Genomic DNA, 24,074 nt, shown 5'->3' on the forward strand with positions numbered 1-24,074 from the left:
CCATGCCTTTCATGATGGTGAAGTTTTTAACTATAGTTGACAAACTTGAAGTTGGTTAGAAATTTGCCTTGGGGGGGAAATTACAGTGAATTTGTACAGTCAGGAACTATTTCCTGTGGCAAAATCCTCTGATGATAAAACCTCAATTCAAACCTAACTCTGAGTTTATAGATCCTGACTAATTAACTTGTAGTCATCATTTTGCTAAGGGCAAAAGCCTATAATGTTCTGAAATAAGCAAGTTTACACATGTACTATTTAATAGTGGTGCAACAATACACTCAGTGAAGGAGACCTGATGCATAATATTAGGCTCATTAGAACAAAAATATACTTTACTAGTATTCTTTGGAAAATTTAAGGTATACGTTTTTTGTTTTCTCAAAGAAGTTACAGGGTTTAGATGAGAAGACTCTATTTTCTATTATTTCTATAATTTATGTCCAAGTTTGACTTGCCTACTTTTTTTACGTTTGCAAGGTGGTCCCAATATTTTTCCACCTAAAATATGAAAATGTTTCTTTAAAAATGTTTTTAATATTACAATACTTTTACTGGCCTCACTCTTTTAAAGAATCTCTATTCACTGCAACAATCCAGTTAAGCCGCCAACTTTAACGGCTAACAGTTAGCCGTTTACTACGGTAAGCCACTCCAGAAGTGGTGTTTATTGAATCTGTCATGCAAGCAAACAACTGGAGAACTACTTCCTTTCTTTCTTCAAAAATAGGTCTTGAGGAGTGAGCTTTATTTAACGGTTTGGGGAAAAAGGCCGTGACGTAACAAAATGTGGAAAAAGTGAATCGCTGTGAATACTTTCCGGATGCATTGTGCGCTTACAAAGAAAACTCCAATCTGACATGAAATCTGGTGTCCTCTTTGTATTTTGCAATGACTTCTAAGTTTTGCTTGGGCCTGTGTATGACAGTAGAAACAAAAATAAATATTATAAAGGTCTATTTTGATATGTTGCATTGTTTTAGCAGCAGTAACTATTCATGCTGATTTTCTTTTCTTTGAAAAAAAAAACAAGCAAGTAGGTAGCTACACAATGTCTAAATGGCATAAAGCTGATATTTTTATTAAAAATTGCTTGCCAGTCTCATACCTACTTGCGGCTTCACAGTGCAGCAGCCCAATGAAACGTCAAACCCGGCCTCGAAGCGTGAGGTTCAATTGAAAATAGTCAAAAGGCCTCTGATGTCTGAGTCACTCAAGCTGGCTTGTTGCTCTAAAACTCAGGCTGCTGTTAGAAACGGCAGCCGGATGGGGAATAAATCTTAGCTTTAGATCCTCTGTAGAGCAACAACGAGTGAACTGGCTTGATTTGTTGGTGAGAAACTCCGGACCACTCAGGCAGAACTTTTTTTCTTTTCTTCACTCTCTGTGTCGGCATTGATTGAGGGCGAGGATTTTTCTTTAATCCCAGAAAAGAGTCGGCTGAAACCAGTATTTTTTTTGTAAGCAGCACTTCCGTTTTTTTCTTTTCTTTTGCCTTAATAATGAAACAGTTATTTTTTTTTCCCCCCTTAGCAATCTACAATTATGACCCCCATGGCGAACAGGAGCTGCGTCTGCAGGTGGGGGACACGGTGCACATACTTGAGAAGCTGGAAGGTGAGTGGCAGCCGTGACGTCTCCCTGTTCACCGCTCTAGAAACATGATCTTAGAGCGACGTCCTGTGCAGTGTGTATGTGACTCTGTTGTGCTTTTCCTCCTCTACACCATGCCACTTCTGTTTTGTCAATTTCTGATCTCCAGGCTGGTATCGAGGCTACACACTCAGAAAGAAGGCACAGAAGGTATGGACATCACAGGAGCAATATTGTGCTGCAGCTTATTCTGTGATGCGGATGTATATACTATTACTTCCCGATTGTTTCCTCAGGGCATTTTCCCGGCTTCCTACATCCACTTAAAAGAGGCCACAGTCGAGGGAACAGGGTGAGATCACAAATCAGCAAGCACTTCATTTTGACGATAATCCACTTTGCTCTGAGTTTGCCGTGTTGCCTTTCTGTTTGCCGCTAGCATAAGCACTACACTTATAATTATCATAAGTAAGAATTAAGTAATGCTTCTCTTGGCCGTGCAGACCAACCATCCCGACTGTTTTCGATGTAAGAAAAAACAAAAATGGGCTCGAGTCATTCCAGATTATAAGACTTGATCTGTGAGCGACGAGCTGCTCTTCTGATATCTCATTACTTCTTCTTTTTTTTTTTTTTTTCCTTGTGGCTTATAGCCAACAGGAAATAATTATTCCTGCAGATTTACCCTTGGTGCAAGAGATGGGGGCTACCCTCAGGGAATGGGTGCAGATATGGCAAAAGCTCTTCGTGGTACGTGTAGATCTCTCTGTTTCCAGTACACTCAGTTCTCTCACTGCTGGGATACGTTTTCATCTTTAAATTTTTATTTTTTCTGAGAAAAAGAAAAGTTGACTGCTGCTTCTTCCTCTGAACTGCGGCGTGTATATATAACAAAGCGTGCACATGTTTTTCTGACAGGCAAACAAGATAACCCTGTTCAGGAGTGTGCAGCAGATGGCCTACAGCCTCATTGAGTATCGATCTCAGATTGTGTCAGGAACGCTGCCCAAGGATGACCTTGTGGAGCTCAAGAAGAAAGTCACAGCAAAGATTGATTATGGAAACCGGTACGGCTCCCGCTCTTCTCAACGGACCTCAAAGAAACAGATTGTATTCTGCTGGAAGAATTGTGAAGTTTACAGTGCTGGGCACGTGATTTTTGTTTTTTTGGGGTTTTTTTTGGGGGGGGGGGGGGTTGTTTGGGCACTCTTGGTAAAGTTGTGTTAAAAAAAAAATCTTAAAATAAACGCGTCTTTTTATGCAGCAACATAATCCTGCTCTGAAAAGTCCTACAAATCTGAGTTGAGTAAATTTACAGTTTTGTCATAATAACCACAGGCTTCAACGTATTGAAATGGTATTTTATGTGACAGACGGACACAAATCAGCACATAATTTAGTAAAAATAGGAGTAAATAAAATGGAAGAAAAATAATATTCAGTTGTTTTTTTTCCAAATAGAAATCTGAAAAGTGTGGCATGCATTTCTATTTGTACTTCTTTACTCTGATGCCCCTAAACAAAATTCAGTGCAACTAATTCCTTTAGTAATTACCGAATACAATCATTAGTATTTTAATCTCAGTCTCATTACAGGCATTTTCATTACAAATGGGTGCAAAACTTTTTTGAAATAATCTCAAAAGAAGGTGTGAAACTGCCTCTATATCAACCCCCAAAAACATCACCATAACAGCACAAAGTAGTGGCAGCATAATGCTGTGGGGTATGCAGTGACATGGAAGCTGGTCAGAGTTGATGGAGCTTTGAAGATGACATCCCAGGAAGAAGCAAACCCTGTAATTTATATGTGTGAATGGCCTAGTCAAAGTTAAGATGCATTTGCCACTGGGTCTTCCAACGGGATAATAATGACCCTGATGCCGAACAAAGAGGAGGAATTTTCTAAGGATCGTACCAAGAAGAATAGTTTAAAGTCCCTCTCTCTTGTTTACTGTATCTTTGTGTTAATTTTGTTCTGTTGTCAGATTATCCTCATTTTTTTTAATGGTGGGATTATGATGCTGCAATAAAAGATGAATTTAAGTTTGTTTGTTTTTGTTTTTTTTTGCAAATCTGTACCAGCTGTTTTAATAAATGTTTTCAAAACTGTGTTCCTGCCTGAGCCACAGCTGACTGACCCTCTGCCGCGCAGGATCCTCGGGTTGGACCTGGTGGTCCGAGACGAGGCGGGCAACATGCTGGATCCCGACCGGACCAGCACCGTCAGCCTGTTCCAGGCCCACGAGACGGCGTCCCGCAGCGTGGACGACAGGATACAGGAAGAGAAGGCACGACTCCCGTTTGGTCTCGACGCTCGCCGTCGCTTCGGTCCGCCGCCGGCTGCCGGCTCCAGTTAAGGTCTTTGCACTCGTTCACGCCGACTCGTTTTCACGCAGACGAGACTGCAGAACCTGGAGATGCGGCGGCAGACTCTGTTCAGCTCCGTGCACACCTACAGCCTCCTCATGAACCTGAAGAACTTTGTGTGCAACATCGGGGAGGACGCCGAGCTGCTCATGTCTCTCTACGATCCCGACCAGTCGGAATTTATCAGGTCAGTCGGCGTAAATGTCGCTTGTGTGATATTAATTCTTGTTACCCGGAGTCGATAATTCACCTCTAATTGGTTGTAAAGCCACTATAAAATGGTCTTTCGATTTTAAAGCCACACTATGTTACCACTTCCCCCGGTCTGTCACTTCTCGGCAAAAGTTACAACATGATAAATGAAGAATTTCTTTCAGCTATGAATAATAAAAACCTATAAAGGTTGTTCATTACTGTCCTGTAACTCTGTGCTTGATGTTGTAGCTCCAGCAGTACATTAAATAAATATGCAGAGGGTGGAATAATGAAATGCATTGTTTAGGAGCTTAAAAGCATGTTTTGGACTTTCTGATGTTGCAACATAAATTTTGGGAGAAAAAGGAAAAGGCAAAAAAAAAGTAAACACTACAGTGTCTCTTTTTTGGTGGGGGGGTTCTTGAATTTAAAGATGTATTATTCAGTGAGCAGTTCAGATTTGCAGGGTGAAATTGGTTTTCTTTTCAGCTAATAGAGGAAAAACGGTCTCTTTAAGAGGAATATTTTTCATCAGTTTTGCCTCCGTTTTTGCTGCTACATGATGCAAATGCACAACAAAGGTGCAAAGCGAAGCGACCAGGTGTTAGAGGCGACGTACTGCCCTGGGGCCAGGGTGAAAATATTTAAGGCCTCAATACGCGGGTCATGCTTTGCCGCAGCGCCACCACAGCACCCCTGGGTTCATAATTTTTACGAAGAAGCAGCTAAATCCCAATACGACATGATACTGCCGACTCTGTACTTCAAAGTCGCGAGGTTCTCACGCTCTGCTTTTTTTGCCCTCCAAATATAACAATGGGCAACATGGTGAAACAGTTTTAGCTCCATCAAACCACAGGGCAAGCCTCAAAAATATGAAAGTCTTTGTACCAGAGAGCATCTGCAAACTGAAACTAGTCTCTCTTATGATGCTTTTGAAGTAATGGCTTCTTCCTCTTTGAGCGCCTTTTCAGGATTTACTTCACGTCTCTCTCCTGTCAGGACCCTTTCTGGACTTGTATGTTGTAACCCACCTAAAATCATGGCCCAACTGCCTAAAACATCTTTTGAAAAGAAAGAGGTGGTGATTTTTTTTTTTTTTTTCCAAAATCACTTTTGGCATTCTTTGGGATTCTGCAATCTTGTCCAAGGATGAACCAGATTTGTGTAGGTCCACAATTTTGGTGAAATGTGATTTTGGCACAAAAAAGGCACCACCTTTTTGTTGCCAAAAGATGATTTATGGAAAAAAAAAACAACAACCAAAAAACGCTTTTGACAGAAAAAAAAGTTCACTTTATAAACTTCTGATTTTATAGAACTGCATAAAAAAATCTTCATTATTCTGGCATTTGAGAAACATTTGACAGGAGGCATTTAATCTGATTAAAATTAGGCAAAACATTTTTTTTCATTTAAACATAGTATGCAAAAATCAGTTTTTAGCTGTATGTATGTAGCTATTAAAATATGGTAATTTGGGCACCAAAACTGGCTCTAGCCCAGGTGCCCACATTCTGTTAACTGCGGCCCTGCGCTTCAGACATGCCACTGAAACCTCAAGCAGGATATTATGTGCTTTAAAAAAAAAAATGGAGGGCAGGTTTGTTTTGCAGCTAAGCCGCTGCCGTGCCTGCTCTTGGGAAGTGACAGCACTGATTATAAACAGCATGGATTTTTATGAATTTTAATATCGCAAAACTAAAAATAAAAGCAAGAGTATGAACACGGCTTGACTGAGGGAGCATTAGGCGCCAATTAAGACAATAAGCTCGACTCATTCATTTTTAAGAGTCAAGATTTTCGGAAAGCCCTATTGGGACCTACGAGATGACATGGTTACTAATCAAACAGCACAAGTAGTTTTAAGATTTATGTGATGCATGTTTTCTGTTTATCAGGTGACGGGAAGGAAATTATGAAGAATTGCTGCATGGCCTGCTTCCATTTTTCCACTTCTTCCGATGGCTCAGATAATGCGCTGTCTAACTGTGATTCCTATTTGAATTCATACAGCGAGAACTTCCTGGTGCGCTGGGACAGTATGGGGATGCCTAAGGAAATTGAAAAACTCAACAACCTGCCGGCCTTATTCACGGTAACCGAGTCTCAATCTGCTGACTTTGTTCCCTTGGTTTTAAAGATGTAAACAGTCTGAACCTCACCTGAAAGACTATTTGTTTCTGGATCGCTCGAAATTTAATGACAGTTTTTGTAAATTACTCTCTTTCACGGGTGGCTTGGTCAATGAGTGGTGCTGCTGCCATTTTGTTGTATTCAGAGAGCCGGCAGTTCTGGGAAAACGAGCAGCGGAGCTACCAGGAAGTGGAGTTTTGGAGCAGAATCAAACCCTTTCCATCAAAGGCACATGACAGTTAATTATTTGTGTCCTTCGAATTAAAAAGCGGGACACTTACAGACTCTCCAGACACAAAGTGGAATGTTTTCAGTATTTACTTCAACATACAGCTAACAAAACCTTCAAAATTCAGTTTCTGAAATAATTACTCCACAGGATTTACACTCAATACTTGGTTGGAGTTCCTTTTGCATGAATTAAGCATCAATGCGGCGTGGCATGGAGGTGATCAACCTTCTGCTGAGGTTTATTGCTGTCCTCTTCCTCTTGACAATGAAAGAAATTTAGTGTGGCAGTCGTTTTAGTTCCCGCTCTAAAATGAAACCAGCACCTCCTTACGGGGGAAGCATAAAGAAGTGCTGTCAAATGTCTCTGTGCACGACTGCTGAGATGTTAGACTCCATAAAGCCCAGTGGGCCAACATCCACAGATGACCCGGCTTCTCAAAGCATCACCGTTTGTAGAAAACGTCACGTTGGACATCAAGCAGCTTAGATTAATCTCCACCCTTCCTCCAGATGCTGGGACCGTGATTTACAAATGAAATGCCGCTTCATCTAAAAAGAGGGCTTTGAAGCGCAGAGAAAAAGTTGTCGTTTTTCTCCTCGGTCCAGTTGAGACGCTTCTAACCATCTTTTTTTATGAACACAAGATGAGCAGCGGTTGCAGCTCACATCCTGATACGTCGGTGTGTGTATAATTCCTGTTGAAGCCCTAATTCCAGATTCAGTCCAGATAGTGAATTTCTCCCTAACAATTGTGTGGATGATCTTCTCAAGACTTGCATGTGTACCATTATTTTCAGCCATAATGTTTTCTTCCATTCAACTTTCCGTTAGATTCAATACTTTGTGAGCAGCCAGCTTTTTATCATTGCTCATCAGCGATTTGCCTTTCTTGTGGAGAATGTCTGTCGAATGGACAAAGTTTATTTTCCAACATGGAGCCTTCTATTGGCCTGTGTCACTTTCTGCCAACACATGGAGATTTCAGCACCAAGCGGACAAAATTGAGGACTCTAGTCTCCTTTCTCTGTGACAGAATTTCAAATTTCAATTAGCTGTGAGCTGTAAATGTCTAAATTAGAAACGAATGCTTAAGATGTGTCATCCTGTATGTAATAAATCAGAGCTACCTGCACTGCATCCAGAAAATATTCACTGCGCTTCACTTTTTCCACATTTTGTGGTATTGCAGCCTTTTGCCAAACTGAATTAAATTAATGTCTTCCCTCAGGTCTTCATTTATAGTAAGTAAGAAAGGAAATAGTTCTGGATTTGTTAGCTTATGTGACAGTCGGTGAAATAAACACCATTTCTGGATTAGCTGGCCATCACAACTAGCTAACTGTTAGCTGCTAATGATGCTAAAGTTGGCGTCCGCCAAACCTGACCCGGATAATTGTTCTGTACAAGTAGTCTAATGTTGAAAACATTTTTTTAAAATGGTGTGTTTTTACACATTTAACAGCAATAAAAAAAATAAAAAAAAAGAAATCACATATATTCAAGAAATATTTTCCATATTGTCAAAGAGGGTAATGTAATGCAATTTGGAACAAGGATATAACATAAAATGTGGAAAAAGTGAAGCGCTGTGAATACTTTCTGGATACACTTCATGTTTTACTTTTTGAACCAAATTACTAAAGTATAGATTTCTATTATTTTCCAATTGAGATGCATCCATATATAAACAAAGGCTGAGACACTAGAACACAGACATACCTTCTCCCAGCATTTACGCCGTGCTTTTGTCCTGTAACCTTTACTGTCATGTCTGCATCTCTGACCATGTCATCGTTCATAATAAACTATCGATGACAGGAGAAGGTCACTGCCTTTGTATCTAATGTACCTCGTATGTCACCGCCAATCAGCTCTGTTTGCCTTCCTTGCGTCCAGGACCTGAGCAGCAGCGATCTGATGAGGCAGCGGCTCTTCCTGGTGTGTCAGATCATCAGAGTGGGCAGCATGGAGCTCAAAGAGGGCAAAAAGCAAACAGGTGGCTTACGGAGGCCGTTCGGCGTCGCCGGTGAGCAGCTAATATTTCTTCATAATCACCGGTAATAAAAGCCCCTTTTTTTTGTTGTCACGCAGCTGCAGAGTTTGGTTCTTTTAAGATGCAGGAATGAAAGATGGAGCAAAAACAAAAAGAAAGAAAGAGAAAGGGGAACACCTGTTTCCTGACCCAGAAAAGGCTTTTGCTCTGCCCTGGCGAGAGAGTTGGTGGAAACTGGCTTTTAGGCTCCGGCCAGATGGTTAGTGAGTTAAATGAGAAATGGTTTCCTCCAGCTCTTAAGCAAATGGAATAAAAATCTGAGTGTTAATCGTAGCCAGGAAAAAGGAAAGAAACAACAACAAAAAAAATAAAAACGCAGCCACACTGGCAGCAGAACCGGGAGGAATTTATCAGCTCAGGAGATCGAGAACTCCTCAATCTGTTTAGCTACATGTTCCAAGTAACTGCAACGTTCACCTCTTTTTTGTCCTGCAGCAGCAAAATCTCATACTGAAAAGTCTCATCTTTAATTTTGTTTCAGGTTCTTGGCAAAGTTGCCAGTGATGCAGCAGAGTACCCCCTGCTGTTAGCAGATTCTCCAGCCTTTGTTTTTGCTAAAGGGGAAGAACTTGGTCTTCTTATGCAGCATTTCACAAAATCGGAGCATTTAGAGAGGGGCATCTTCAACCATTAATCTTTAAATCACTTCTCTAAATCAGAGGTGAACAAAGTTTAACCTGGTGTCTGTTTGTGGCTCCGGAGTGATTTAAAAAAAATAAATTATTTATTGACTTTAATCCAAGAACGATGTAATCTTACCCCTCAATCTAGGTGATTCATGTGCATGGAAACTTTTTTTATTTTTCATTAGAGCAAAATTATTAATGACTAATTAAAATCCCTTTTATAATGAAAAATACTAAGTCCAACACAATATATTAATCTATTTTATAACCAAGCTTTAATATTACATAGGACCACATCAATTCACTGGTTTCTACTGAAAAATGTGGCTTTGAGGCACCTAAAATCCTCTTAATTTGTTTAACTTAGCAACTTAAAGCAACATTACTAGCTTAATCATAGAAAGCATTATACAATATTTTAACTCAACTCTGGAAACTTGGGGTGAACTTTTTTTTTTCTTCTTTTTTTACATTTCCTTACATATAAAGATCTTTACTTGAATGGCATGTTTGTTTTCCCCATTTTTAGTTGCTAAAGCACATTATATTTATATTCCAGGGAAATAATCTTATAAAAGTCATGCATTAGTTGTTAGTTATGCATTTAGTTCAAATGAATTGTTAGCTGGATGTTGTATCATTGGTGATTTTGTTAAAAAATTACTATTTTTTATTAACACAAGATAAAAAAAAAATTAATTGTGGTAAAATAAAAGTGGACTACTTCTAACTATTTTCATTGTGACATTCCACCAGTGCAATAAAAGACAAGTTATTTTTTTAAGGCTTTCTACACATCTGTACGATGGATGCCAATAAATGCAGCTGGCACTGTAAGCTGGGAAAGTTCCTCTTGTAAAAATCCAGGAAAGTGTTCCTAGATTTTTTTATTTTTTTATTTTTTTTTTTTTGGTGGGGGGGAGAGAAATGAAGCTGCCGAGCTAATAAAAGCAAGAAAATACAGTTTTGTTTTGTTTTTTGTTTTTGTGTGTGCGTTTCTACTTGAAAAGTGTCCAAACCCCGCTGTGATCCTTCCGACGTGTTTATCTTTGCAGTGATGGACATAACAGACGTCGCTCACGGCAAGATAGACGATGAGGACAAGCAGCACTTCATCCCGTTTCAGCAGTGAGTCTTCTCATGTTGTCATGCCTCATTTATGTGATGCCACCTCAGTAAGAGAAACTTGTACACAGAAGATAGACTGGTGTTCCCCCTTTGTTTCCATCTTTTTTTTCTTTTCCAATCATGCTGTTTTTAAAGAAAGAACTTCCCGAGTGTTGCGGCTCGTCATAGGCCGACCGGGCTTTCATGGCTGGTGCACAGCAGGAGGGATCAGGATGGTGTTTTCACAGAGATCTTAGATGGAAGAGTCATAAACACAGCCTGGGTGATTCTCGTTATGTAAACCAAATTTCGACTGCATTGAACCGCGGTTTGTTTCTCTTCACTGCTTCATAAAAGGGGCTGCATTCCCCCCCTGAGAACCTACAGATAAACAAACATGTTTTATTAGCCCAGACTATAACTCTGGATCCATCAACTGCTTGGGTAATTGTTTTAAATATTACATGTGCGTAATTTTCCTCCGCCGCCGAACAGAAGCGGTCTTCAGAGGGTTGCATGCAAACAAAGACCTTTTGGTATATTTTATCTCTTGCGCAGAAGATGAATTAAACCCGCCGGATCCTTTGTTGGTCTTCTCCTGCCGTGACAAATGAATTTCTCTTTTATTAACAGCCGGCGACTTATTTTGCTGTCCTAACAGCAAATTGGATAGTTCGAAAATGATTCCAGCAAAAGGTCACGCTAAATGAAATTTTAGAAAAGCTAAAGAGTGGGATAATGGGGAGCACCGATATCTACTTGATTGGGTGGTTCTGAAACGCCGCCGTGCTTCTGAAAACGTCGCCAAAACCCATCGAAGTCATTATCGACCGCCGGCTCAGCTGTGCTGCCAGCCGGCAGTCGGCTGAGCCGGCTGAGCTCTGTTTTGAATTTACGCCGCCTCCTGTGTGTTACGTGTGCGCACTCACTTCCTGATTTTAACCACACGAAGCTCCCTCTGGTTTTCTTGTGTCCTCACCACGACTCATCGCACAGAAGAGAAGCTTTAAAATTAAAACTTGTTTCACATGTACAGGGATTTGGAAACAATATTCAACCCCTTTGAGTTAGTAACATTTCTAACATTAAACAACAAATGTGACCAGTACAAAGTAGTGCATTATCGTATTGTAGAAGGATTATTATTATTTAGAGCTTGGATTATTGTTCAACATCTGTTCAGCACACAAAATTTTTAACTTCTTTTAAACATATTAATAAACTGAAAAGACAACACAAATAAATTTTGAAATTAAAATCTGAGAACATATATTGTGTTTTGCTCAGCATCCCTTAAATAAAATCCAGTGCAACCGACTGCCTCCAGTATTTACCTGATTAGTCTGTAGAGTCCACCTGCGTCTCATTTAATCGGAGCTTAAATTTAGATGTACTGCAAAAACCTCAGAGGTTGGGCTGAGAACAATACACTGCAAAACCACAAAACCATACCAAGTGCTTTTGGTCTAGTTTCTAGATATACACTTGAAGTAAAACTAAAAGTAACCTGGCAGCAAGGTAAAAGGGGATGTTTTAAGTCAATACTTCCTTAATATTGATGAAAAAAAAGTTCTTGTTCCATTTCCAGATTATTTCACTTTTAACATGGGAAAAATATTTTCTTTTGTAAGTGAAATTATCTGGCAGTGGATCTAGAACTTTTTCATCAATATTAAAGATATATTGACTTAAAACATGCTCCTTTATCTTGCTGAAAAGTTACTAGTAAGTCAGTTTTTGTCTTATTTCAAGTGTACTAGGATATTTTCCTTAGAAAATATCCTAGTACACTTGGGTGATGCAGAAAACTCTGGTGAGATTTATGCAGATTTAGGGAACATGGTAGCTATAATTCCATCCAATTGGCTTGCGATTTTTGAGCAAACTTTTAAAATGTAGCCAAAAAGGAAAAAACAAATAAAATGAGAATTTGCCACGTTCCAGTGACTCAACAAGGGAATGAAAAGCATAGTTTGACCAAATGTTGATGGTAAGTATGGCTCTATAAAACGATACCCGTGAGATGAACCAAGCATCTCAGACCAACGGAGAGTCCGCCCCTCTGTTTTAGACGTTTGGACTTTGACAGAACCCATCAGTGAATTGGAAAATGTGTGACGTTATAAATTATTCAGCAAATGTGTTCCCATCTCCGCTGCAGTGCATTAACTCTATTTTGGAAAAGCCAAAGACCACCACAAGCGAACGTAAAACCTCAGAGCAGCTTCTGTAAGGAAAGACCAAAGTGTAACGGTTTGATCGACGTGCACGCCACCCTCACGATAGAAACTTCATCCTGAAAACGGCATCCGCCTCTGCAACGTATAGCGGTGGCAGCATCATGATGCGGGGATGCGTTTTATCACCAAAGAGAAGGAAGCAGACACTCAGGGATGCACTGGGATGGTTTAGCATCAAAGCGAATTCATTTATTAACTCCTGACCAAAATCCAACTGAGAACCTTTTTCAAGTCTGCATGCAGGAAGAATGAGCAAATATTTCAGTTTTTAAATTCACAATAATGGAAGAAGTTTTCCCCCAAAAGTCTTGCAGCTGTAAACCGAGGAGGTTCTGCTTTAGGTCTGAAACATGAAACATCCCACAGATTTTTATGTGTAGAAACATTTGAAAACTGTGGTCTTCCATCCAGGTCACAAATTTGCACTGCTTTGTGTTGGTCTGTAACGTAAAATCACTATAAAATAATTTTAAATTTGTGTTTGTAATGTGACAAACCATGACGCTCGATGGGTATGAATATTTCAGCAAAGCGTTATGTCGTCAGTGTAGCAAATACGCTGTGTGCACAACCATTAGGGAAGTTTTATTTCTGTGCTAAGCGTTAATACACTCAAAGATTAAATGTTTAGCAAAGGAAATGTGACCATTAACATTCTCGGAGGGAGGATATGTGAGTGCACAATTCTTTGGAAACTTTCAGGATGCATCATTTCTCTCAAATAAATACAAGACTAAAGAAATTCCTTCTTGCTAATTTAATTAGAGAAAATCGAACAAATGAACTCCTCAGGGTTAACTAATGAACACTTTAGACATCTAAAAAATGCTAAGTACCCAATGTAGCCTCTTTCTCTTTTCTCCACTAACTGGATTTCTTCCATGGAGTCGTATTTTTGCTCAGCTGTCCTGCTCTAAGAGGTGAACTTTTCTCCTTTTTTTTTTAAATCATATGCTTCTGAAGAAGTTCACAAACTCCATAGATGGATCTGTTGTTTTTTGAGGCTCTTACCCAGCTGGCTGGCTGGTCATGGAATCGGTGTTGTGCCGTCTTGCTTTAAAAAAAGAAAGAAAAAAACGTGCTGCAGACTTCTGTATAAAACAGCATCCCCATTGAAGACTTGATTTCTAACCTAAAAAGGCAGTCTTAGTCTTGGTGGTCTTTGTCCAAACATGAGTCCATCCGTCTGGTCCATCCAGCCTTTCCAACTTCTACACATTACAAGTTCATTGCATTTCTGAACAACTTTTTAGTGTAAGGTGTTCATTGTAGTTTTATGTTGATTTCTTCTTAGTTCTTTTTCTTCTCCAAACATATTTGTATGGCCTTGTCGAGGATTTACAACCGAACCTTTGGTTTTTGTGCTTTTTTTTGTTTTTGTTTTTTTTTTTGATAATCACGGCTTAAGAGCTTAGTCATGTTAAGAATGCTTCAATCTTCTAAAAATACTTTTTTTGTTTTGTTTTCTGTGCTTATTGAATCCCAAATTTTGGTCCATTTCTCCTTGCTGGAAGGTTCTTAGGTGTTGATTGTTCTACGTCGCACCTTGCTCGTTGCACAAACACACGTCACCCGAACAACGATCCCACGAGAATCAGATTCAGTCTAGCTTGTAAAATTTCCTCAGACATAATGAAGAGGTGAACTACTCACCTGCTAAATATTTATGCACACAATGTAAAAAATAACAAAGCAAAACACACACACGCAATGGGGGATTGTACAGTAATGAGGAAAGATCTGTAAACACACAGGATTTTATCCAACCTGAATCTGACAGCTCTTGCAGTACATAAAAACGTCTTAGCACGTAAAAGCCCGTCCTACTTGTTTTTTGCTTTCCTGTTTTCATTTTGTTAATTCAGTACAGTGCTTTTCGCCTTTTCCCCTGCGTCTGGATAACTGCTTGTTTTTTTGTCTGGGTCATAAACAGGAACACAGTAAGCATTGCCTAACATTAGTTGGATTACATTCATTTATTTCACATGCAATCTAAAACGCAACAGAGACGCATTCATTGACGCAACGGACATAATAACCAGTGAACCACGACAAAGTGAGCCGTGAATATATCATCGGACGGTTCTTTGATCTTGTTCACAGACGGTGACGACGGCGAGCGAATGTGTGGCCTCTTCATTTCACAGTTCATAAAACATTTCATTTTGATAATTGGAGTAAGCCAAATATCCAACATTCGATGACTTACCCCTAAGCTTCTCGTTCAAAATGACATTGAGTGCATAGCTAATTAGACAAATGGCCAAATCCAAGTTGATAACCGAGATTAGCTGGTACGGTACGGGATGTCTGTGCTCAGAGTTTGAGTTTGACTGCAGATTGTGGGGAATCACGGCGGTTTTAATAAACACAGATGCCATCTGATGATTTTAGGTAGGGAAATTAGATTAACAGCAGCCATAATTAATAACTCGTCATTATTAATATCTCTCTTAGTCTTCATAGAGCATATATGTTTGTGCCGTAGGAAGAAAAGTGCCAAAAACAAAGGGAAGTGAAATGAAGACCGGAAGTGTTACGCTACCAACGATCTTCATGAGTGAAGAATGGATGGAGAATGGAACAATTTAACTGCACGTTAGAAAAATAAAACATTTTAAAAAGCATAAATATTATAGCAACCTTATGCAAATGCTATTTTTTCCCCCTTTAGACAGCCTTTGCTTCCAATCTTCCAGTTTATCTACTGAACGCAATACATTGATACATTATGTGTTGTCAGTGCATGCTTCTCTCAGGAAGTGTTTTGGTGGGACACCGACACCAAACTCAACTTCTTGTTGTTCCATTTCTATATTGTAAATACCTGGTCACTGCGAATGTAACAAAAAAAAAAAAATCATAAAACGGCGTTGGCAAAAGCCGCTGTGACGTTTTTATGACTGGAATTGATTTAGGAAGCGTTGGTTAGTCGTTAGCTTCAGATGATTAATCTGAATTAACGCAAATGAAAGAATGTCAACAGAATGATCTTTTGCAAAGAAGGTATTGTTTGGAAGCACTGACCTCACTTTAGAAATCCTGAACTAAGGTCCTCACTCAAAGTTCACCAAAGTGCTTCGCTAATTTGACAGATGGTTAAATCCAAATGGATACGTAAGATTGGATGGTGTGGATTATACATTTAAATGTTTGTGTTCAGACTTGGCATTTAATCCAGATGAATGCATTTTTGCAGCTTTTCTAATTATCACAAATGCAACTGAATGATTTTTAATGAGATGCAGCCGTTTCCAAATTGTTTATTTTAGTCATAAGCAGCTTCACATCTCTTCAGCTGCTCTGAGGTGTTTAGCATTTCTCTCTTGCATTCAGCCGCGGTAAACGGCATGTTTGGAAGCATAACGGCACACCTTGTCAGCGGGAAGGGAGAGCCTCTCGTCTTCTGCAACTCTCTGCCGTCCATTTCTTTGTCACCTGTCGGAGTCGGCGGCGGCTGATTTAGTTGTTTTCCTCATTTCGAAATGCCTCCCCCAGGATAGCCATGGAGACGTACATCCGCCAGAGGCAGATCATCATGTCTCCGCTCATCCCATCCAGAGTCATAGGGGAGAATGAGCCGCTCACGGCTGTCTTCAACAAAGTCATCGCCACGCGGGAGGTCAATCATAAAGGCCAGGGTGAGGCGGAGCGATCACAGACGAGGGCTCTCCCCTGTGGTTTTTTCTTTTTTTCCCCCTTTCTTTCTTTCTCGAGGGTCACTCTAAATGAACCCTTTTGTTTTGGAGTAAAGTTGAAATCAGTGTGAGGGATCTGCGAATCGTACCCTTTTGGTGTCTGCCTCATTGAATTTCCTTACATGCCGTCCGCCAGGGCTGTTTGTGACCCTGAAGCTCCTCCCGGGAGACCTCGCTCAAGTCAGGAAGGACTTCCCCCACTTAGTGGACCGCAGCACGGCCATCGTCAGGAAAATGGGCTTCCCAGAGATCATCCTCCCAGGTGGGATTTAAAGCCTTTGTTGCTGGGCATTGCTCTAAAGCTCGCTCTGATCAGAGAGGTGTGTGGGCGTGCTGCGAATGCCTGGCCCATCCACCTAATGATCTCCTCTTGTTCCTTCTCCAGGAAACGTTAGGAATGATATTTACGTAACTTTGCTTCAGGGAGAGTTTGACCGAGGCAAAAAGAAGACCCCGAAAAACGTGGAGGTCATCCTCAGCGTGCATGACGATGAAGGCAATCCGATGGAGGTAAAAATGTCTGCGTCACTCTTCCGTTTTTATTTGAAGTGAGGCCTTTTTTCTGCGTGCCTTTGTTCAGCCCTCCTGTTACAAGATATTACTGTGTTTGCGATTTTCTAATGGGCCAAAGTAGTTCATTAGTAGGGACATTCGAGACAGTTTTTCAAAACCGTAACTTCAAAGTCTGAAAAGTGTGTTGAGCATTTCTATTAGGGAGTTCCTGGTATATGTAGGTGAGAAAAGGCTTGCATTGCAACCAGGTATGCAACTTACAACTGCAGTATGTAGTTAAGAAAATGTTGTTTTTTTACATATTTGTTAAAACTGTCACCTTGTTGTTACAGTTTAATATGAGACAGATAATCTGTAAAAAAAAATTTTTTTTAAATCGACCTCCTTTGCCTCTGCTAACTACACCGCTCGATCAGAAACAATCAGTCAGAGCCATGAAAAGGGTCTTGGCGCTGTCAATCATGCACGTGTGTGCGCTGCTCACACCCTCTGATCCCTTCTTCAGCTTCTTCCTGAAAGCAGAGGCTGCCACCACTGGTCTAGCTAGTTAGTTTTTATTTGTGAAAAACTGAAACCATGTCTCCCTTCCCTTCCAATTTAAAACGATGCATTACTTTGCCTCTGTTTATCACATAAACCCCAATAAAATACGCTGAAGTTCATAGATGTAACAGGAGAACATTTTCACAGGCGTTGAATACCTCTGCTGTGCTCTGTGTCAGTGTTTTTCATTGCACAATAAATTTGTGTCAAGTATACTTTTATGCTTTTTCTCTACAATCGTAATGACTGTATAGGAGTTCCTGTAATATCTGGTTAATATTTGGTGCGTCTGCTGGTTAATGTTTAATATGGATGTGTCATTATGTGAGAAGCTTCATTTATTTTCTTTTCATGACCGCATAGTTCCAAAATTAATGACTCAGGGCTCCTACTTCAGATATCCTCTGTTACTTTAGTGACGATAAGTTTATATTTCACCAGAAGATGGAAAAGGGGAAATGAATAACTCAGTCTGAATGAACTGCTAGTATATGCACTTTTCTGTGCTAATATTTTCCCCCCTCCCTAACAGCTTTATGTCCCTGGCTATGATTCAGATTTTTTTATATTTATTATGTGCATATATTTCTGTCATAAATGTATATATATATATATATATATATATATATATATTTTTTTTTTTTTTGGTCAAAGCAGATAGATATCAAACGCAGCACTAGAGAAAGCTCCGATAGCGTTCCGGTCATGTAAAACTCCTCTTCCCTTTTCAATTTTCGGCAGAAAGCGATATTTCCCGGGGCCGGCTACGACGGCATAACGGAGTACAAGTCTGTCATTTACTACCAGGTGAAGCAGCCATGTTGGAACGAAACGGTGAAGGTAAGCTCATCTGTCAGGACCGGCGCTGCACCCGTCACACAGAGTAGCTGCTAATAAACGCAGATCAGATTTATCAGCTCTCCTATTAAAGAGGTTTAATAAGCCTCGAAATCAAATTAATCTTTTATCGTACGATCCCCACGGTTAAGATTTCGGGGGGGGAAGCCCTTAATTTAAGCATGTTTTATCAAATATAAAGAAAAAACATGAGGCAGAAGCATACAGAGAGAGGGATCTGATCTTCTCCAACGCTGTCCTCACATTTAGAAATATGTTTTGAGTCATGATTGAGTCATAACTGCTGGTTCTAGATTTCATTTTTAAAAATGTCCTAATATTTCAAGGAGTTCCTGATGCTTCGCACTCTAAAAATGGACCCAGAGCCTTTAGAGAAGAATTACACGTCCTCCCCTGTACTCACTTGAAGAGCTTTTCCACAAACTCATCTTCGTTTCGCAGCAAACCCACATGGAGTGTTGCTGGGAAACAGACTGGATAATATCCAGTCAGTTTAAACGGGAGTGGCAAAAGCAAACGAGGTGGACTAGCAGTGCTGGTCAAAAACTGACGGTGTAGTCCGTAATATGTTAAATATCGTCTCCGTCTCGTGGATATTGAGCTGCTGGCGTGTCACGAGAGTCATGTGGCTTTTGATACAACAGCAGTGTCTTCAGTCAGAGACCTTTTCAGATTTTTTGGAAAACTGACTGCTACCTGACATCCTCAGTGTCTCTTTGAAGATTCTCGGATGATAGGAGTTGTGGGAACATTTTGTTTTCCTTTTGGGATGAATAAAATATTTTTTAATTGAATCGGAATAGTGACCCCAAGACTGAAATTTTATTATACACGTATGAAGCGACAACAAAAAATTAAATTCAGCTGCCATTCCTTCCTGCTTTGCAGTAGGTTTTAGTGAACTCTGGAGAGTTTTCTTATCTCTCTCGCCATCCTCACTGTGATCCATGGTTGGAGCGCACATATGGGTCAGCGGAGTAGCCAGGGGCAAAAGAAATTGGCCTCAGTGAAATGTGATATTTATACGCAACAGGAACAGAAAGAAATGGATTAGTCTTTGGTATTTCTCAGGAACTCTGATCATGTTAAAGTATAAATTCAGGTATGAATTAAAAAAAATATGTCCATGTTTAATTTTTGACGGGGGTTTTCAGTCTATTAATAATTGCGCCAAAAAACTGTGATTCCTCAACATAGGATTATTTTTTCCCCCACCATGTGAATAACTCAAATATTAAATATATTTCTTTTTCAGTGTGATATTATGCTACCTCAATAAAACATTGAATTTTCCCAAATCTTTAGGACGTGTCAACAGATACAGCTGGTACTGCACTTCATGTTCCTTTATCCTTTTTTTTTCTTGCTTTTATTAATTTTTTGTTATACCTCCGTGTAGCCAAATAATTCTCGAGAGAAAACATGTGTTTAATGTTCCCGTCATACCAATCTGACACCTTTTCTATTGTTTTCCCCCCACGTTGTTGCAAGGTGACAATTCCCATTGAAGACGTGTGCCGCTGCCACCTGAGGGTGATGTTCCGACACAGATCCTCCCAGGACTGTGAGTTACTCTTGTGTGTTTTCTTTTTTTTTTTTTGTTTCCTATGGCAGATCCTGCCACCATGTTAAGCATAGCTTGGGGTGAATCCGCTCCTTTCTGTCTCACGCTCCTGTGTATCCTTCAGCCAGGGACAAATCAGAGAAGCCCTTTGGCATGGCGTACGTCAAGCTAATGAGAGGAGACGGGACCACGCTGAAAGACGGCAGGCATGAGCTTTTCGTCTACAAGGTAGCATTCCAGGACGGCGCTCGAGTGTTCGCATCATAAATTCACAGAGCGTAAAAGATGAGCGTGATTATCCTAATTATGCAACGAGGTGTCATGAATAGCTGCCCGTTGGCAGGTGGATTATGCGTGGGCCTCTCTTTTGGTCAATAAATATGAGATTACATCTCCATCGATCAATGTGCTTCATTATTCATCCTTCACCCTGTTGTGAATTTTTTTTTTTTTTTTTTTTTTTTAGGTTGATGTGAAAAAGGCAGATGATGCAAAGGTTTATCTCAGCCTGCCGGCCACCTCGGCCGAAGTGGAGCAGATTCAGAGGCAAACTGGGAAGCCGTTCCACCATTCAGGGGTTATTCCAGTGACTAAAGACAGCTTCCAGATCGCGACACTCACCTGCTCCACTAAGCTCACCCAGAATGGTACGGCTGGGCTCATCTCTAATTTTACCTGTGCTGAAGTGGCTCGGTGGTGATCGACAGGCGTTCTGTTAGAAATACATATGTAGACTTTTTTTTTTAAATTTATTTATGGTGGGATAACTTGGACAAGGTTTCTGCAAGGTCTTAAACTTTTAATCACGTCAATATTTAGTTAGGTCTTAGATTTGCTTTTATTAGTTTTCCATTTATTTTTATATTTGAGCAGTATTTTGCATGGATTTTTCATGTCCTCGCTGAAAAATGTTGGACCTGTCACTTTGATGAAGTAGGAGACACATTCATAGGCTTTTTTCGACATGTTTGTGCAGCAACAGGTGGAGGAGGGTCTCTGACTCTGTGCTCTATATAGTTAGAGAAAACATGAATGCACTTTTAATAAAAGCCATACCAACAGCATAGAGGAAAGCTCGAGTGCTTTAGAATCTTTTTTTTTTCAAACCTCATCTACTTCACAAAAGCTGCAACCAGCTCAAATGACCTTCAGACATTCTGTGAAGGACGGCAAGAGAAGCTGCGACCGCCATGCAGATCTCTTTAAAATGCCGGCAAAACAATGTGAGTTGCTAATAATACGCTGACGCGACGATGTTACCGGCTGCAAGTTTAATTAAATTTGTATTTAGATTTTCGACGTTTAACAGAATTAGCGTAATTGAATTTGTAACAGGCGACCTTCAGCTGCGCAGGATTGAAAGAGGACGGGAGAAGTTGGACCTGGACGTAAATGGTTGAAGCTCAGAATGCTTTTTTTTCCCAAAGCAGCGGTGAATCTCAGGAAGAGAAAAATGTTAAATATACAGTGCTGGGAAGCGTTGAGTGCCCTCCTACTGATTTCTTCTGTTTTGGATTGTTTGTCACAATTATAGAAAGCAGTTAATTAAAGCAGTCGACAAAAAGGATCATTTAATTTATTAAAGGAAAGAGTCTTTCTAAAACATTCAGCGTATCTTTTGAAAGCTGCATTTGTTCTCTGAAAGTACCATTAAAGGTCTTGAAATTTATTTAAGAAACACATTTGTTGCATTTCTCCTGTATTTTATAGTCATTCTTTAGAAAAGCCGCCGCTAACGATTCTGTGCTAAAGACGCAGGTTGCCATTTTTACAGCGTGAACATCCACAGCAGGGGATTTATTTATTTTTTCCCTCAAAGTGACTTAGATCGGGTATTATAAGATTTAGCAGAAGGTAACTAACCGTTCTTAGGTTTCCAGAGAAATGTGACTGAGTCTGGTGGAGGAGAGAAAGCTTAATGCTGCTGCTGCTGGAATAACAGATATTTTTCATGTTTTTGAAATAACTTATAAAAATAAATTATTTTTTTTATTAGAGCAGATGAGAAAAAATGTAAATAAGGAGACTTTCTCGCTCGCAGTTCTTCATTATGGTAATCTCTCAAAGTTTTCCTTTAGATTTTGTTCTGACATGACCTTTTATACCAGGTCATATTGTGCAGCAACTACAGGCTTTAAAAAATTAGCAGAGCTGACAACTGGAGGACACAAGGTGTGATAAGTCTATAAAAAAAAGATTAAATAAGGGAGAAAGAAAATCCTCCAAAAATCCTGACAGTGTGAGAAAAGCATCATACTTTAGTCGATTAGAAACTTTGTGCCTGAATAATTCATAAATTAGTGCCAGGTGGCTGAAGAAGCAAAAAAGAAAACCCCCAAAAAATCTGAATAAAAAATTAATAATTGGATAAATTATTAAATATTATATCCAACCAAACTTTTACTTTAATGATCACAATGAAGCAGGATTCCTTAGTAAAATAATTATGACAGGAAAACTTCTGCATAGCATATTCTGAACTTCACACTGTGCAGCAGCAGAAGTTGAGACGTCAGAACTGCGTTTATCGGTGAAGAAACACGTCAAGAGGCTCGTTTGTAGTGACTTATATAAAATCTCAGCATAGATTAAATAAAAAAAACAAAAACTTTGTGTTTTTGCGATTTAGCAACATCCACGAAAACCAAAGCTTTGTAGCTTTGCAGCTCCTTGTTTAAATGAAGAAAAGAGGCAGAGGAGCGCCACGCTTCCAGATCTAAAGAGGTCATTTGTGAAAATGAGGAGGACATTGCACTTCTATGACGGTGTGTGAGCATGCAGGTGCATCTCAGTAAATTAGAATATCATTTTTTATAATCAAATTCAATAAGTGAAACTATGCAACATTTTTCTGGTGATTATTTCTGTTAGGTTTGATTATATTAGCTTACAACCAATGAAAATACACTTTTCTCCAAAAAAAACAAAACAAAACAAAAACAATATAACATAAGATTAATAAAAGTGATTATTAATACAGAAATGTTAAAACCTATGCAATCATGAAAGACTGCAGTAACACTTGTTCAGCAGTCATTGTCTGTTTCCATAATTAGGATAAGTAAGTCACTAAAGAATCTTATATTTAGGTATAATAATGGAAGGTTGAGTGGAAGGAAAACATGACTTTGAAAACGATAATATTGATGCTGTAAATCATGCAAAATGAGCAACAACAAACATTTAATTAGCTATACTGCACAGTGAGTCTATTTGGTATTAATTTATAGATATGCACTTTTGTTTACAAGCATCCTTTGTGAGATACAAAGAATACTTTAAATATTCTGATTAATCCTAAGTCATTTGCTATTTAAACAAAGTGACTTTTTCATTATTCCAACCCCAAAGTTTTTCTTAGATTGTTATTCCAACTACATTCAACAGAAACTTAACTTGAACACATTTTATATTTAGTTCACATCAGTTCATAAAACCTTAGAACTTGCAGCATATCCCTTGGTTATGCTGCTGTATTATAAAAACTCAACTTTTTAAAGATCCTATCAATGCCTCTACTTGACTGTCGATGTATTTTGATTTTGTTTGTTTGTTGTTTTTTCTGTAGTGGATCTGCTGGGTCTGTTGAACTGGAGGTCCAATTCCCAGGATCTGGACCAAATCTTGCAAAGGCTCATGGAAGTGGAAGGAGGGGAGATTGTTAAAGTAATTTCTTACATGTGCTTAAATAAAAGCAGTTTCCTGCTCTGTTGAATGGCGTTTGTGTGACATGTTCCTGTTTTGTCCACAGTTTCTCCAGGACACTCTTGACGCTCTGTTCAACATCATGATGGAGACTTCAGAGAAAGACACCTATGACACTTTGGTGTTTGATGCCCTGGTTAGTCCTTATTGAAGATGCAGGATGAGTTGGAGGAGGGGGGGGGGGGAGGAAAAAAGTTCCAGTTGTTAGATAAAGTATGCAGATTTGCTCTTGGATGTTTTCCTTCCGCTCCTTACAAAGATTTAAGGCTAAAGTGTGAGGCATCAAAAACAGATTCTTCCTATGACCTCAGAAAGCAGTTGTCTTGTTTCTACAAAGCGATGTGGATTTAAACTTCTTTCAGCCCTTTTTCCCCCCTAAATCTTGCATAGCAAGTTTCCTGCATTTTTCATGTAAACAGCTGAATGCCTTCGAGAAGAAAAAGCCAGAAAATGGTTGTTGTCAGCTCCATATTTAAATATCATGTCCTCCCCCCTCTCGCGGTGAAGGCTGCCTTTTGGCTGCAGCTGCAAATTTGGTGATTCAAAGAAAATCAGAGAGCGCGTTTGCTTCATCGGCAAAAGATCTGGGCAGCAAAAGAAACTATCGTTGCTATGCTAACAGTTGTACCGATGACATGAGTC

General features: G+C 39.6%; 1 protein-coding gene across 1 annotated transcript in view; it reads left to right on the forward strand.

Annotated features, from left to right (window-relative positions):
- The window catches only part of dock5 (dedicator of cytokinesis 5), a 66,750-nt gene that overhangs the window by 13,073 nt on the left and 29,603 nt on the right, over positions 1-24,074 (forward strand). The window contains exons 2-20 of the mRNA XM_014999551.2: positions 1,534-1,617; positions 1,763-1,803; positions 1,890-1,945; positions 2,247-2,343; positions 2,512-2,660; positions 3,749-3,884; positions 3,993-4,150; positions 6,175-6,256; positions 8,422-8,551; positions 10,260-10,332; positions 16,050-16,192; positions 16,386-16,511; positions 16,635-16,759; positions 18,047-18,145; positions 19,655-19,727; positions 19,852-19,955; positions 20,194-20,374; positions 23,296-23,393; positions 23,479-23,568. Coding sequence (XP_014855037.2) covers positions 1,534-1,617; positions 1,763-1,803; positions 1,890-1,945; positions 2,247-2,343; positions 2,512-2,660; positions 3,749-3,884; positions 3,993-4,150; positions 6,175-6,256; positions 8,422-8,551; positions 10,260-10,332; positions 16,050-16,192; positions 16,386-16,511; positions 16,635-16,759; positions 18,047-18,145; positions 19,655-19,727; positions 19,852-19,955; positions 20,194-20,374; positions 23,296-23,393; positions 23,479-23,568 — 2,045 coding nt within the window. The remainder of the gene's footprint in view (positions 1-1,533; positions 1,618-1,762; positions 1,804-1,889; positions 1,946-2,246; positions 2,344-2,511; positions 2,661-3,748; positions 3,885-3,992; positions 4,151-6,174; positions 6,257-8,421; positions 8,552-10,259; positions 10,333-16,049; positions 16,193-16,385; positions 16,512-16,634; positions 16,760-18,046; positions 18,146-19,654; positions 19,728-19,851; positions 19,956-20,193; positions 20,375-23,295; positions 23,394-23,478; positions 23,569-24,074) is intronic.

This window comes from Poecilia mexicana, unplaced genomic scaffold (assembly GCF_051168715.1).
Source record: "Poecilia mexicana isolate PSO_F unplaced genomic scaffold, ASM5116871v1 scaffold_9, whole genome shotgun sequence".
NCBI classification, from domain to species: Eukaryota; Metazoa; Chordata; class Actinopteri; order Cyprinodontiformes; family Poeciliidae; genus Poecilia; species Poecilia mexicana.